The following is a 15194-nucleotide window of genomic DNA, read 5'->3' as shown; positions in this document are numbered from 1 at the left end:
ACTAGAAGAGGGCAGAGATCGTGCCCTGATGCCAAGAAGCATTGGACCAGCTGGAATGTCCTTGAGTAAGACGCCCTGAATTCTCAACCACCTTCAGTTTGCTTGTGAATAAAATGCCTTCATAGGAATTAATAGAAATATCCAGATTTTAGAGAAATACACGGGACCTGTTCTCAGTAATCCACCCAAAAATGTAAATTAGCTGTCCTATTGTGCTACCATCTTCAATGTAATTATCAAAACAAGCTGAAAAAAATAATAATAGACATTATTTGTGTACGCTTTTCATATGAAAATGAAATAGAAATTAAATGCAGGGGATACGTAATGTGTCAAATAAAACCCACTGAATAAAACCAATGATAACATGATAAAGTACATAGAGTGATAGGAATTAATGTAAAATACATGAATGATGGATTGTGAGGACGTTCTATGATGCACACCTTTAAGATCTTTCTTTTGATGTAATATAAACGTATAGTAGGCCGTTTCTGCTGCTAGGGGGCTCTCAATCAAATCAATAAAAACTGAAAAAGCGTAGTTTGATGAGGTCGTCAAGTAGCGAGGGATCATGGGAGTTGTTTTCTTCATTGTTGAAGTGCCACTGCTGCAGACGAAAATGTATCTATGTGACTACGAGATGCAGTGTTTCCCACACATAGACTTTACTTGGGCCGGGCTGCTCAGGTATATCAATGGCCGTCTAATCATATTAAGTGACCTATTTTAGACATCTTTGAATCCATTTGCGATGGATTAAAAACTGGAACAAAACTGATAAACACTGATAGAATGTTATGAAGTATTATTCACACTATGTTTGGTCTTGTTTGCACCGGAACCTTGAATAAACTTATGGATTTCTCTGGGTTTGAACAATGCTGGGAGCATTTAGGAAAGTCTTAGTACACGGCTCTACACAGTAGACAATAGAGTTCTTGTCGTCATAGACATTTTAATGCATCTTTAAATATTCTGTCTCACTTGGTCACTATCGCTCCATTCATTTGATAAAATACGCTCGTATTTCCAGCCCCAGGAGACTTTAATTTGTGTTCGCTGGTATTGACTTTATTGTCTACAGTCATTGGTACGGCACGGTGTGAAGTCTGTTTCAGTGTGTGTTTTCCCTTTTACGGGTCCACACATATTTTCTCATATGGTCGTGCTGTGCTATGGCAGGTTGTTTGTCTTAGATTAATGACCTAATTTAAAGATAGCCATTCCGTGTTGCCTTATTGAAAGAGTGAGCACATTTACAGCTCTCCCACTCTCTTGCCTTCATGCACAAGCTCATATTAGTACAACTCTGCTGCAGCTTGCCTGCCCATGAATCACACAGCGCAGGGGTAACCAAACAGATGTCTTCTGCTGACAGGTGAAACGTGGTGACAAATCACTACAGTATCTGTCAAAGCACTTTGGATCACGTGCTGCCTACACTAAGTCAGCTGGCTCGTTCTCTCTTTACTCGCCATGAACATGCTGCAAACAATCTGCGCGTGCTGCAAACAATCTAGTGTACGTCCAAAAAAAAAAGAAAAAGATGCAGCGATAACTGTCAGAATGGGAAAGCATCTTTGTACAGCGGCGTCTGTAAACAAGTCCGAGTGGGTGGGTTTGTAAATGGGCTGTGAAATTAAGATGGATTTAATTTTCGGAATGATTCCAGACGGGATTCGCCACAATGCGAATCACCGGCCCATCTATTCACATCTTAATGAGCTCCCACTTTTTGTGTTTTATTATCTTTCACTTCACCGAAATGTGTTTTACTTTTTTTTTTCTTTTTTATGTCTTTTATAGTCAAGAAGTGGCACTGGGAGAAGGTGTTGACATAAAAAAAAATAATCTCAGTATTCTCTGTCCTTTCTGAAGGATGGCAGATAATACAACTGTCCGACCGACATTAAATGTGCTCTTTATGGTTTAGTTTACAAATGAAATAAAAAAAAAAAAGGGCTTGCAAAGTTACTTTAAGAGCCTTGGTCACAAATGCCAAAATCCTCCATCTGTTTATAGACGAGTCAGTTGAATCTCGGGGAAACTGCCGAGTCATGCTTCAGGAGCAAAGATGACCTCTATAAAGAACTACGCCTGTTTTATTGCTTGTACAATATTCCCAAGCCCACATCGTATGTTATCCGGGCCAGTCATTAATTGGTCAGATGCAGTGCTGATACAAATAGTGCTGAATGCAAACAGTGAGTCGCACAAATTCATTTTTCCCCTTGTTTACTTAGTCAAATTTATGTGGCCGCTCACAAACATCAGATATGACTTGCAAATTCTTGGGCAATAAGAATGGAAATGAGACCACCGTCCTGCTTTAAAGTCCTTCACTGTGTCCTCCATCATTCTTACATTGCTCTTAAGACACATCCATCCCCCACATGTGCTCTATTTTTGGATCAGTTTAGACAGGAACACCTTGTCTGGACCTCAGTTCGTGACACACTTTGGGTCCTTGTCTGTGTGTCTCCCCAAAACAGAACAACCTGAGTTGGGGAAAAATGTGTTTTCCTGCTGTCACTGTCGCACATCCGGTGTAAAAGATGCAATCACATACCGTATTAGACCATTAAAATGTCTGATATATTCTCGATTAGATTATATCGACAGTATCACTATATATGACCTTTAAAAACAAACATTAAAGGTACAGTATGTAAGTGGCACTATGTAGTTTTTGAGAAGTATTTTAATATTACAATATAAATGAGACAGTAATACAAATTCAATTGTTTTGTCCTTTAAGGTCAGTTTGTTCATTTGGCTTATTCAGTCATGAAAATTTGTTTTGGCATAAAAAAAATCAGTCAATGACCACTATTCTGATTAAAATTAGTATTGTGTATTCTGTAGTAGCTATTGTGTTACAGAGAAATCTACTGAAGCTCGCATGCTAACCAACTAGCCCTGAGCCAGTTTGCACCTCAGGAAATGCACCGATAGAAAACAACACCAACACTCCACTGGTACTCCGAACTCCCAGTCTGGGCAGAATCAGCTAATACGAGCGCTAATTGCACAGCTAGCTGAACTAACTACAGGCAGCAGTTAGCGATTTATCTGGTGATGTGTTGCCCCCTAACTGTTCGGAGTGTGAATTCAACACCGATTGCAATTCATATTAATTTCAGTTGAAAACCTTCAAAAAATATATCAAAAATGATCAACAGAATGTAAAGAAATAACAGTTCACATCATGATGTATGTATATTGAGTTGATATCTAATGAAGCTAGCAAGCTAATCAGCTAGCACCAGCCCGTCCCAGTTTGAACCTCATGTGGTAGCAGTGTATACACCAACACTGCCCTGGAGCTGTTAGCTCAGAGGCTGCATTGCTAACTGCACGGCTAACTGAGCTAACTAGCGAATGGCAGCTACAGTTAATAGCAATAACAGCGGAGGGAGAGAGACTTTTCAGGGACTGGGGCTGCAACTTTTACCATCACTGGCACAGATATATGCTGAATAACACACACACACACACATTCGGGCATATTGTTCATCAGGGAGTGGTGATGGAGCGGAATTGGGTGGTCTCCGGAGGCCGGGATGTAGGTCAGTGGTCTTTATCTCTTCCATTGCTCGGAGAGACCATTTCCTGCCGTCACATACAAACAAACTCCAGTGCCTGTAGGGGGGAAACAAGCTTTTGATAATGAGACAGCAGCATCCTCTCCAGCCCCTCATTGCTCTTCCCCCCTGTGTTGCTGCTGCTAATTGAGTCTTCAAACGAGAAATTAAGAGAAAAAGAAGGGAAACGGAGGATAAGTAAGAATCACACTTGGATCAGCAGTGAAAGCTGCTCTGCATAGTTTGAATCTTTTCAGTGTAGGTTTTAGCTGCCTCGAGACCCATAGGTCTTTGCATAGGAGCGAGGGCGTTTACTTAACATCCCACGTGCGAATATTCTCGTGGGTTAAAGATAATGCTGCTCCAAGCTTAAAGTCTCAAGGCTTTTAATGTGTAGTGATTAACCCTCTCACACAAACATATAGACTATATTCCACATTCACAGACATGAAGCTGTATATCGGATGAAGCGTGAACTGAAAACAGATCAATCAAAGTCTGAATGATGATTGTGGGTAATGATAATGACCAGAGACATTTCCAGAAATGTGTTTTTAGTGGTGGAAAGGTTCAGAAATGAAAGAAAATTTAGATTTTTTTCCCCCCTTCTTCTTTCAGTTAATTAAGCACCACAGCATCAATCTTTTCACTTTTCAGCCCCCTTCAGCCAAAGCCTGTCTCCAGGGGCAGGAGGGGGGCGTGCAGGACCAGCAGCATCCCACCCACACCCCCCCACCAGCAGCAGCAGCACGGGTGAGAAGCGTGGGTCCACATCCTAATGAGGGGTTGGGGGGCGCTGAATGGAAATCACGACAGAGTGACGTGGAGGAGGAGGAGGAGGAGGAGAGAGAATGGGAGGGGGAAGCAGCTGCTGCCAAGTCAGTTCCCAGTCCAGCTCCTCAGCGCACACACACACATACTGGTGTTTGGTTGTGCTGCTGCTGCTGGTGTTGGTGGTGGTGGCGGAGCACGTCAACCCGGACAACAAAAGGACGCACAGTGAGGGGAGTTTGAAGGGGGGGAGCTCACTGCAAGCCAGAACAGGATCACAACACCATCAGCGACCAGCTCACTGAACTCTCTTTTGTTTTGTTTTTTTCCTTCTCCACATCTACCGGGATCCAAACCATCAGTCAGTCTGGAGGTGACCGTCACAGAAGCGTTAATTGCTCGCGTGGGTAAGCCTGTCAGTTACATCAAACTCGTGCGTAATTCTTTTTTTTATTTTTGTAAAGAAAACTGACATGTGCGCCATTGTTCTTCAGACACGTTTTCTCGATGTTTTGTTTACCATCCACGCCTCTCGATCAGAAGAGAAAGTATATTAATTATATATATATTTTTTTTAAAAACAGTACATTCCATTATGAAGTTCTATTTTGGTGAATTTGTTTTATTGCGCAATCCCCCCCCCCCCCCCCCCCCCCCCCGCAAAGGCTGCTGTTGCGTGGAGCTTCTGAATATTTATCAGGAGAGGCTGATTAATAACAGGCTGTTATCGATTCGTGACTCTCTCTCTCTCTCTCTCTCTCTCTCTCTCTCTCTCTCCATCCATCAGTCTGCGCGTCACGGCGGCGCGCTCTGACAGACAGCGTTGGGTCGTCATGAAGCATGCTGTCCACCGCTCGGCTTAACAGCACTTAATCTGTCATTAGGGGTTTATTTTGAGACGGTACACCACCGAGAGAGAGAGACAGAGACGGAGACACCGGCTGTCTTCTTCTTCTTTTTCTTCTTCTTCTTCTCTATCGGCCGTCCAAACCTCTCTCCTCGCTCGCTCTTCCCTCTGCGCCTCTCCTCTTTAAAAAAAAAAAAAAAAAAATTAGTTTCTGTTGTCAAAACTTTTCCCCGCATTCCCTCCTCCTGTTTTCGCCCTCCACCCCCACTCTCTCTCTCTCTCCTTCGCAGACAGTACAGCCGTACTTGTGAGCCTCGGCAGCGAGATGGAGATGGAGCACTTCGACGAGCGGGACAAAGGTCAGAGGCACGGCCGCTCCAGCGCCAAGATGAACGGGGTGCCGAGCCCCACGCACAGCGCCCACTGCAGCCTGTACCGGACCCGGACCCTGAAGACCCTGACCCTGGAGAAGAGGGCCAAGAAGGTCCGCTTCTACCGCAACGGGGACCGCTACTTCAACGGGATCGTGTACGCTATCTCCACGGACCGGTTCCGGACCTTCGACGCGCTGCTGGCCGACCTGACCCGCTCCCTGTCCGACAACGTCAACCTGCCCCAGGGCGTCCGGACCATCTACACCCTGGACGGCACCAAGAAGATCGCCAATATTGACCAGCTGGTAGAAGGTGAGGACACACAGCATTACACTAAACTTAGAGGATTTAAACTTAAATGTGCCCACAGGACTGTTTCTAATCAACCTGACCATCATTATCATTACCACAAATAACCATTAGTCTATAAAATGCTCAATACAATCAAAATCAACAGTCCAAAACCCAAAGACTCTATCATAAACTACACGGTGCCATCGTAAATGACACAAAAGCAGCTAATATTTACTTCCAAGCAGCTGGAACAAGCAAATGTTTGACATTTTTGCTAGAACAGTGACTGAAATGATTAGTTTTCTTGAGATTGGCTAATCGATTAACCGACTAATCTGGTTGGATACCTTCCTGTTGTGAAGAATTAAAGTGACAGACTACATTTACATTACATAGTGTTTACATACATCAAAAACCCACTCAACAACGTATTTTTATGGGCACTGCTCTGCAAAAAATGGCTAATCCTAGTGAGCATACTGTAGATTATTGTATCGTGAGATTATAACACTTGTTTAATGGCCATATGGTGATGCGGACATGTGTTTCGGCTCAGATTAGCTCTCTCTTCTTTATCTGTTTTACTCTCTAAGAAGTGACATGGGATGAGCTTTAGGTCGGGCAATCGTTCCGTTGGGATATTGGTAACGTTGCCCAGAAAGTATCCTGCCTGATGCTGCTCACTTCCTTTCTGTCCCTTTCACCTCTTGTTTTTCTTGAACTCATCTCACTTCTCCAAATGTTTCTGTCAGTGACCCCTCTTTTATTCATTTAAATCCCCAACAGGTGAGAGCTACGTGTGCAGCTCCATCGAAGCCTACAAAAAGTTGGATTACACGAAAAACGTCAACCCCAACTGGTCGGTGAACGTCAAGGCCTCGGCGGCGTCGTCTCGCGGGCCTCCGTCCCTGGGCAGCGCCAAGGCCGGGGCCTCCGAGAGCCGCGAGATCAAGGACTTCATACGTCCGAAGCTCGTGACAGTGGTGCGGAGCGGAGTGAAGCCCCGCAAAGCCGTGAGGATCCTGCTGAACAAGAAAACGGCCCATTCCTACGAACAAGTCCTGACTGATATCACCGACGCCATCAAACTCGACTCCGGAGTGGTGAAGAAGATCTACACGCTGGAGGGCAAACTGGTGAGAAACCCCCTCCCCCAAAGAATCATCCCGACATCACAGCAAAAGCATGACTTAAATGTCTTTTGATGGCTGTAGAGCAAAAGATTCCATTTTGTAAGCACTGATACATCAGAAAGATCTTTGGCTTGGTTTTTATGATGGCTGATTGGATGGTGATGGAAGCCCCTGGATACACGGGCAACACATTCACACAATTCGGCCAATGAAATGAAGCCCCAGCTAGCTGTCAGTGTTTGATGGCAATTTGGTGACGACTGTGAGGTTAGCCAGCACGTGACCAAGAAAGGAGAGAACAGCTAATATGGGCAATTTTAAGGTGTTGTTGGTGAAAGTCAACCACGTGCAGCTGTTCAAATCATCGAATCATCTGCCCCCTCAAGTGGTTTCCAGTTTGTGCATGACGAAACGTTGGTAACGCTGCCTAATGGTAGCTTGCAAAGATCATCGTTGCTAACCAAGGATGTTATGTTAAAATCTGGACACAGTGAAAGCTGCTCAGTGGCATTCCCAGGTATAAAACACTGGGAAACACCTATAGAGCGTGTGCACTGGACACTTCTGCCGACACAGCCGGCTAAGTGTGGTATATAATTTAAACTTGTGTCCAAACATGTATTGGACAAAATAGCTTGACTTCTGATAGTCAAACAAGTCATTTCGCTGGGGTTGTGATGCTCAAAAGAAATTATCCACTGTCTCACAGGCGCTTCTGTCACGATGTCAGAGTAAATGTCTTTTTGGGCCCAAGTGCACTGAAAGTTGGCTTCAAAGCCTGGGGGCTTGTTGCGAATGCTAATGTCGCTAGCACCAAGACACTTAGGGCTTAGGACAGTACAGAATGCTGGGCATAAACTGGAGGACCTTTGTTATGTGAGTTATGTTACGATGTTTTGTTGCAAGGGCCAGACGTGTGTTGTTCACTTGAGAGAAATAAACCAGAGCCTGAGGTACGAGAGAGTATCGTTTTGCATTTCTCGAAGAGAGAAAGTAAAGCTCAACAGGCTGACGGCAGGAGTGAAACGGCTAAATCTTTTATGACCACGCTCTCATTTTTATTTCATGGGCCTTTTATGAATGAAGTGTCGCCCTTTCACAGCCGGAGCTGTGACGAGGCAGAGCGACGCAGAGCTCCGAAAGAGGTCGAGGGGAGGTAAAGAGATGAGAGAAATCTATGAATGGAGTCTGGGTTCCACTCGCCCACGCGGTAGCGAGGCGGTCAGAGCTGTGCCTCCGAACACGGAAATAAACCAGAGTTGCGCTCCCCCCCCCACCCTAGGTAGTCCGCCCACCCCTTCAGCTCCCTCTCAAGGCTGTGGAGGTAGACACTAAAAAAAGCACATGCCTCGAAAGCACATATTCTACACTACGGCGGTAAATGTATTGGGTGGTGAAAATATATTTCTATGTGTCTTGTCGAAGAGAGAGAAAGATGACATCTCTGCCAGCGTGTCAGGGTTTCAGGTTATATCTGTGACAGGTTTTAGCACTCTGGGGTCTTCCTGTTTGTCTGCGTGTCATCCCTCATCATCATTCTGTCTGTCTGTCTGCTGGCCTCTCTCTGCCTCTCTCGCGTCATAGCTTCAAGTTATCGAATGTTGGATCCACAGAGCCACCTTTCCCTCGGCAGCAAGCATCAGAATGACACCATTATTTTTGGAAACAGATTGTGTTTGACGTCAAGGGCGTCCTGCCATTTTGTGTCGTACTGCTGAACATCATCTCTTTAAATGGCCAATTTGTTTCTCGTTCTTATTCTCATGCTCTTTGCCCCGTGGGCTTTTCATTCTTAATTGCCATCTTAGTGCTCCGTATTACCATTTATCTCACTTCTAGGGATAAATCTTGGTGTGTCGGCTCCGGCGTGTTGCAGCAGTCTATTTAATGATCCACTGTTAACCTAGTAGGCAGTCATTTCCAGATTTTCCTGATCTGACCTGCTGCTAGATCCCAGCACCAGCCAATAAAATCCCAGGATCAGGTTTTTCCTTGAAAAACCTCCCGCTGGGGATTAAATTCACGCTTTTGCACAATGCCCACTAACTCTGCGGTGGCCAGTTGCTTATGGAGATTACACAATAAATGCTGCTCTCACCCCTCTGGGATTGGCATGGTTAGGCTATTTTTAGACACTGTATCGATTGTGCCTGTAGGCATGGTAACACGCTCGCTGCCAAATTGGCTGGGGCTGGGCTGAGTGCACGATCAACTGGATGCGTGCGTGGGTTACTGCATGTGGGAGAAGTTTGGGATTTTTTTAAAGGTGGAAAACAAGAAAAAGCCAGATGGGAAGTAACAATGAGGAGACTGAACTAGACAAGGAGTTGGTGGACTGGATTTTACCTTCGCATATAGTCGAGCGTTCGCTTCACTTATGAGGGGAAATCCTGGACAAGACCCGAATAGGCGAAAGGGCTCAGAAAATACTAGAAAATGTAAAATCCCTCATGAAATGTGGTTAATCCATGTTGGCCATCACACACACACACACGCAGAGGGAGAGCTGATCAGGCTTAGTTAAACAGAAAATTAACCTAACAATCCTATAAAACTACATCTAGATAAACTTCTGATTTAAAATGAAATGACAGCATGAGTGAGTGCAGAGAGGAGGGGCTGTGTGTCAATGTCACTATATACAGTACTGAATATCAGGAGTGGCCTGAAGGTAATTACCTGAGTGCACACCAGGATAGGTTTACTGAAAGGGTTAAGTAGACTACTTGTGTGTGTCATGTGTTCTTGTTCTTGTGTGTGTGCGTGTGTGTGTGTGTGTGTGTGTGTGGTTAGCTGCCATCAGCTGAGCTGTATCAGTCACTGAGCCGGCAGCAGAAGTAGGTTTCTGGGCCTGGCCGGCAGTATAACGCTGAGTCCCTGCAGAGTGGCGGGGCCTAGAGAGAGCAAAGGCATCTGACAACCGGCCTTCATTAACCCCTGTAATGAGGCCAGAGACAGTGGGGCAGGATGTATACGTTCGTCCCCACAGCCCTTCTACTCTTGGTCTTCCTCTGCTTCTTCTTCTTCTTCTTCTTCTGTTTTCTGCAATTGTTCATACATTTTTTTTTAATTAATACAATTTACTATTTATTCTTTTCGTTTTATATGTTTAGAAGTTAGGGTTAGGTAGAGGGTTAGGGTTAGGAAGTTAAATGTGCCGAGATTAATAATGGCTTCTTCATTTATGCATGCGTTCATCTTAAACTATCTGCTTTTGTACGTTTTGAAGTAATGTTTTTCATTAATGTCCTTGGTCAAGCCCTTACTATGTCTCATAGTGTTAGTAAGACTTGTTAGTAAGACATAGTGTTAGTAAGACTGTATAAGTGTTAACAATAGTATCATAAACACCTTTATTGTCAAGAAACCTACAAACAGTATACAGACTGGTTGAACAGTTACTGACGTTATTATGCATCTATTACCAGTTAATAAGGTTTTTTTCAGCTTCTGAATCTGAAGTCAAACAAATCATCTTTAAGGTTAATAAGTTGGAAAAACATAATTAATAAATGGCAAATTTATAGTTAGTTAAACTGTGTGATGACACTGCGTTTCCTGTTTGTTGGTATTCTGGGAGAACAGATGATAATGAGATGGGTATGGAGAGCAAGCGACGTGCGACAGGCTGCGTACAGGTCTGTGTGAGCATCTGATATGTGCCCATATATTCACTTTGCCCACTGAGAGCTTTACCCTACTGTGATGGTTTTGGATATCAAGCCTCCGTCTGTAACATGAGCAACTAAGCGGGAAAGAATATATCAGGTTCCTCCCCCACTGTGATATCTATTCTCTCACTGTCTCAGGTCTCCCTGTAGCTGATTGGTGTAGCTGTTTTTTTTTTCCATAGCTCCACCCCCTCTCCTTTTGAGTTACCACAACCCCCCCTTTTTTTTCTCTGCATGCTCCTCACCTTGGCTAGTTTCTAGGCTGATTTGATGTAGTTGCCTGGGAACCGGCTGTGATGTCACGCAGTAGCATGGAGGGACGACAGTAGCTGGACTGGTCTGATCGAGAAGACAGACGAGTCATAAGTGGCTTAGGACGCGGACATGGCTGGCCTATTAATACATCTAAGCTCTGTTTACACACACAGACGCAGCACGCACACACACACACACACACACACACACACACATCGCTCGGTCTGACCTCGGCTGCCGGCCTTGAGCCTCGCAAGACTACACGCACACTTAGGCACAGATAGTGACACACTGTTTTTTTAATGGACTGATGTAGATTTCATGCTCATGCATCGCTAGCCATTAACTGTGGGCAGTAATCAAGCTGAGCATGAGGCAACTGCCACTTAGTCATCTCGGAGCTTGGTCGCATTCTGCTGGGCTTATTAATGAGCTCTCTTGGTATGTAACTCATGGGCGAGAGTTATGACTCCCACAGTGACCGGCCATGGTTAAAAATACAGGGTTTACACCATTGACTTTTGAGTCTCGTTCACAACTTGTCAAATCATGACACTTGTGGGTAATTAAATGTTTTTAATTTTACTGTGTGCGCTGGAATAATATCGTTTTTTTGGATTCATGTGCAGATGTCCGTTTATAGAGATAAGTGAACAGTGGTTGGTGCGCTGAAGAGGAAGTCTTGGCAGAGATATCCCGTTACCTAAATCATTTTAGGTAACGGATTTTGCTGGCAAGCCCCAAAACCAGCGGCCCTGGCCAGCAAATGGGTTCCTAAGATTGCTTAATCACCATTGCGATCAGTGCTACACAGGGAGGGTTTTATTTTGGTAGGGGTCATGTCAGTTAACCATCATCGTATCCCGTTGCGGCTGGCGTTCTTGTTTTTAGCCTTGTTAACTGTGGGGCTCTGAGGACAGTGATGCTGTTCTGTGAGCTCATCAGTTAGTTGGTCCACGATGGCATGGACGAATTTGGACCTTCTTTGGTTTTTGACTAATATCCTGCAAACCTAATGACACTGCCATCAGTCTCATATGTATGAGCAAACGTTAGCATGCGAACAGTGTCAAACGCCATACCATCTTAAAAAGAAATAGTGTGTGCATTGAAGAACCCGTCATCTCACCTCACCCTACGGTGGCTGCTAAAAACGTGAAAAAAAAGAATTTATATGTCATATTCTATTTCTGCACACTCGACCTTTAGCATCAGTACGTTAGCATTGTTAGCCTGTCTTGCCACCCCTCCCTTTGTATATACAGCCCTCGTCATGCTGTCATAACCCTCGTTCTCGTTAAATGGCACTTGTGAAGCAGAGGTGATGTGTAGGTGAAGAGCATGGACGAGTCATCTGCAGTGCAGCTCTCACTTCTCAAACCGCATAGTTGGCCTGTTCCTTCCCCCTTGTTGGCAAGGCTGAAGAGCTTTTAATATCCCTTTATCTTCAGTTTTTCTCTGCAGCCCCCCCCCCCTACATCTCCCAGTTTCTTTTCATATCCTTTCCACCCATAAACCTTCTTTTTTTTGCTCCATATCAATTTTTATCCCCTTATATAATGTTTAGTTTTGTTCCTGTCAACAAATTATGCTGTCATGGCGTCGATCAGCCGCCCGTGGATCCGCCGGTCCTCCTTCACTTTTTTTCTTAGTCTGTCAACGTGCCATTGTTTTTACGGCTGTTTAGTCCTTGTTTAATTAGCACACTCGCCGTGCACCCCCCCGAATCCTAGAGCTGCAACATATGGCATCGCTGTCTCTCTCTCTCTCTCTCTCTCTCTCTCTCTCCTCCCTCTGCCACACCGTCCCACCTCCATTTGTCATTTCTTTTTCCTCAGTTTGACTTCTTTTTCTGAGTTTCGCTCCCTCCCTGTCTCCTCTTACCTCCTCGCTGGCCCGTATCCAGCTCTGCAGGGACCGTAGAGGGTGCTGCTGCGTCGTCACTCAGAAAACATACGCGTACCGTGACATGCAGGGATTAATAACGTCAAAGCATTTAGCTGTTTAAAAAAGAAAAAGGAAAGGAAAAAACTTTATTTGACGGATCGTAAGGTCATGACGTCAATTTCTGTACCGCAAAGGAGGATGGTGAGATGCAAAGTCCATCTGCTCCTGCTGATCTGCTGAGTCACAGTTACTCAGCACAGCATCGTGTGTGTGTGTGACGAGCAGTGTGTGAAAGTGTGTCATGCACGTATTTTCGGCTGTAAAGTATATTTGACATTGATGATAAACGGCTTTCAGAGCAATCCTCAGCAGAAATCCTGAGATCAGACAGCTGTCTTTGCATGTAAACAGGGTATTTATTTATTATTTGTTTTTTCTCAGTTGACCTGTGTGTCCGTCTGCCAGCTGAGACCGACAGAGGCACACTGGAGGTCTGTCTGTATTCCAAGGATCTGCTGCCAAATTAGAATCAGTGGCTGACTGTTGAGAACCCCCCCGTCACACCACACCTTCATCACACAAACACACACACTGCCTGACTCACGGGCTTCCTGACTCGCTTGCTCTATAATCTGCATCTGAAAGACCACTCGAGCCCCAGCTTTCGCGCAATTAGTCGCGTAAAGAGTGGGACCGACGTATCTCGACCGCCAGAGGTTTTTTCATGTAATCGTGACGTGCCGAGGTGAGGCGCCGGGGAGGCAGGTTGTAAACACTGGAAAAAAAGGATCTTCTCCGAGCCAGTTGGAAAGGGGAACGTGTTGCGCTTTGCTCACAAAAGGCCTCGATGATGTTGCACCAGCTTAGAATTAGAATTTAATGATGTGGTACAGATACATCCTGGTCTTCTCTACAGGTTCCTGCTGCTGTACAGTTGCCAATTACTGTTTTTTTTTTCCCCCCAAGAATTACTACTGACTGTCATCAGAGCTCACACACCATCGTCATAAATAGCCCCTCTACAGTATGTCTGCCTGTGTCAATTGATTTGAGTCTTAATGTGTGCCTTGTTTTGCACTTCCTTTTTTTTTTTTTTTGAGGCAATTCTTTGAGACCACTTTCATTTTTATTGGACTGTGATAGTAAAGAAGGAGAGAGGAAATAGGTGAGAGAGAGAAAGAGAGAATGGAGTTTGACATGCATAAAAGTCCCCGGCCAGCACCGCACCTTTGACGTTTCGGTTCAGAGGCACTGTGCCGCCCCAGCAGCTCAGCCGGTAGAGCGTGCAACCCTGCATGTCATTACCTCTGTCTCTGTCAAACTTTTCCTGCCAGCTATACTATCGAATAAAGCCACAAAAAAAATAACAGTAAACAAAATAAATGACCTCTAAGATTTTAATGCAATGAGGTCTTGTATTTTGCGTATTTTGCGTATTTCAGGCCCAGAAATCATCAGTCATTTTAATCAAGGTAACGTCGAATGCATTTAATTTGGTCGCCTGTCGCTATAATTTCCAAAAACTCTGAATGCTGATAATGATAATACGTTTAACCTAAATATCCCTTTCAGATGCCCTTAATTTATTTATTTGTTACTAGTCAGAAAACCAACCATGCGCATTTTTTGAAAATTGATTACTCATTTGAGAAATTCTGGTCTTAGGCTGTTGGTCAGACATAACAAAACATTTAAACCAACGTGCTCGCTCCCTCACCCTCCTCCTGCCGCTTCATACAGTTCCTTCTGGTAACCCGTGCACACACACGTTCAGCACACTCATCCTTGGAAAATGGATTAAGGCCGACAGACTGAAGTTGGGGGGGGGAAGAGATCAATAAATAGGAGATGAAAGAAACCAGCGAGGGAATGATTTATTTGGGTTCCAAGAGCGAGAGAGTCGGAGAAAAGATGCAAAAATCTGATGTTGAGTCGCTACAAGAGAGACGAGGTTAAGATAAAGAGGACTCCCTAAAAAGGCTTGGGGAAAGGGGGCAGAGCTGAAGCTGATGCCACGTGTGTCCCCGATTATGTCCTTTTGGGAACAGCCCTGCTTAATTCCTTATTTTTTGATATTCTGTTTCATGATTGCGTTAAACTTATCCCCCTTCAGACGCATGAATGACGGGGAAGCACTCTGAGAGAAACACAGCTCACAAACACACCAAAAGGAAAGTTTGCGTTCTCCCCAGCGGAGAGCAGGGGCTCTTACATAAGTTGGTTATGTAACGGAGCAGCCAGCCAGTCTGCTGCCGGTTTGAGGTGAACGCAGCAATGCCGGTGCCAACTCAGCCCCGCTGCAAAGTTTAATTGGCTTCACGTCACCGCTGCTCTCTTTTTTTTTTTCTTCCTCTGGCTGTTTGCCTAGCTCTTCC

General features: G+C 44.7%; 1 protein-coding gene across 7 annotated transcripts in view; it reads left to right on the top strand.

Moving 5' to 3' along the window:
• Nucleotides 1-4417: 4417 nt before the first annotated feature.
• LOC115593775 (serine/threonine-protein kinase DCLK1-like) overlaps nucleotides 4418-15194 on the top strand; it is a 57863-nt gene continuing 47086 nt past the window's right edge. For 2 of the 7 annotated variants that reach the window (XM_030437430.1, XM_030437435.1), the window contains exons 1-3: nucleotides 4444-4765; nucleotides 5496-5891; nucleotides 6660-7009. In XM_030437430.1, coding sequence (XP_030293290.1) covers nucleotides 5531-5891; nucleotides 6660-7009 — 711 coding nt within the window. In that variant the 5' untranslated portion in view covers nucleotides 4444-4765; nucleotides 5496-5530. Of the gene's footprint in view, nucleotides 4766-5145; nucleotides 5892-6659; nucleotides 7010-15194 lie in introns of those variants that run through there. The other 5 variants (XM_030437436.1, XM_030437433.1, XM_030437432.1 and 2 more) reach the window with 5 other exon arrangements.

Source organism: Sparus aurata, chromosome 13 (genome assembly GCF_900880675.1).
Source record: "Sparus aurata chromosome 13, fSpaAur1.1, whole genome shotgun sequence".
In the NCBI taxonomy this organism is placed as follows: domain Eukaryota; kingdom Metazoa; phylum Chordata; class Actinopteri; order Spariformes; family Sparidae; genus Sparus; species Sparus aurata.
The sequence above is the reverse complement of the archived record's forward strand: the minus strand, read 5'-3'. Positions and strand labels throughout refer to the sequence as shown.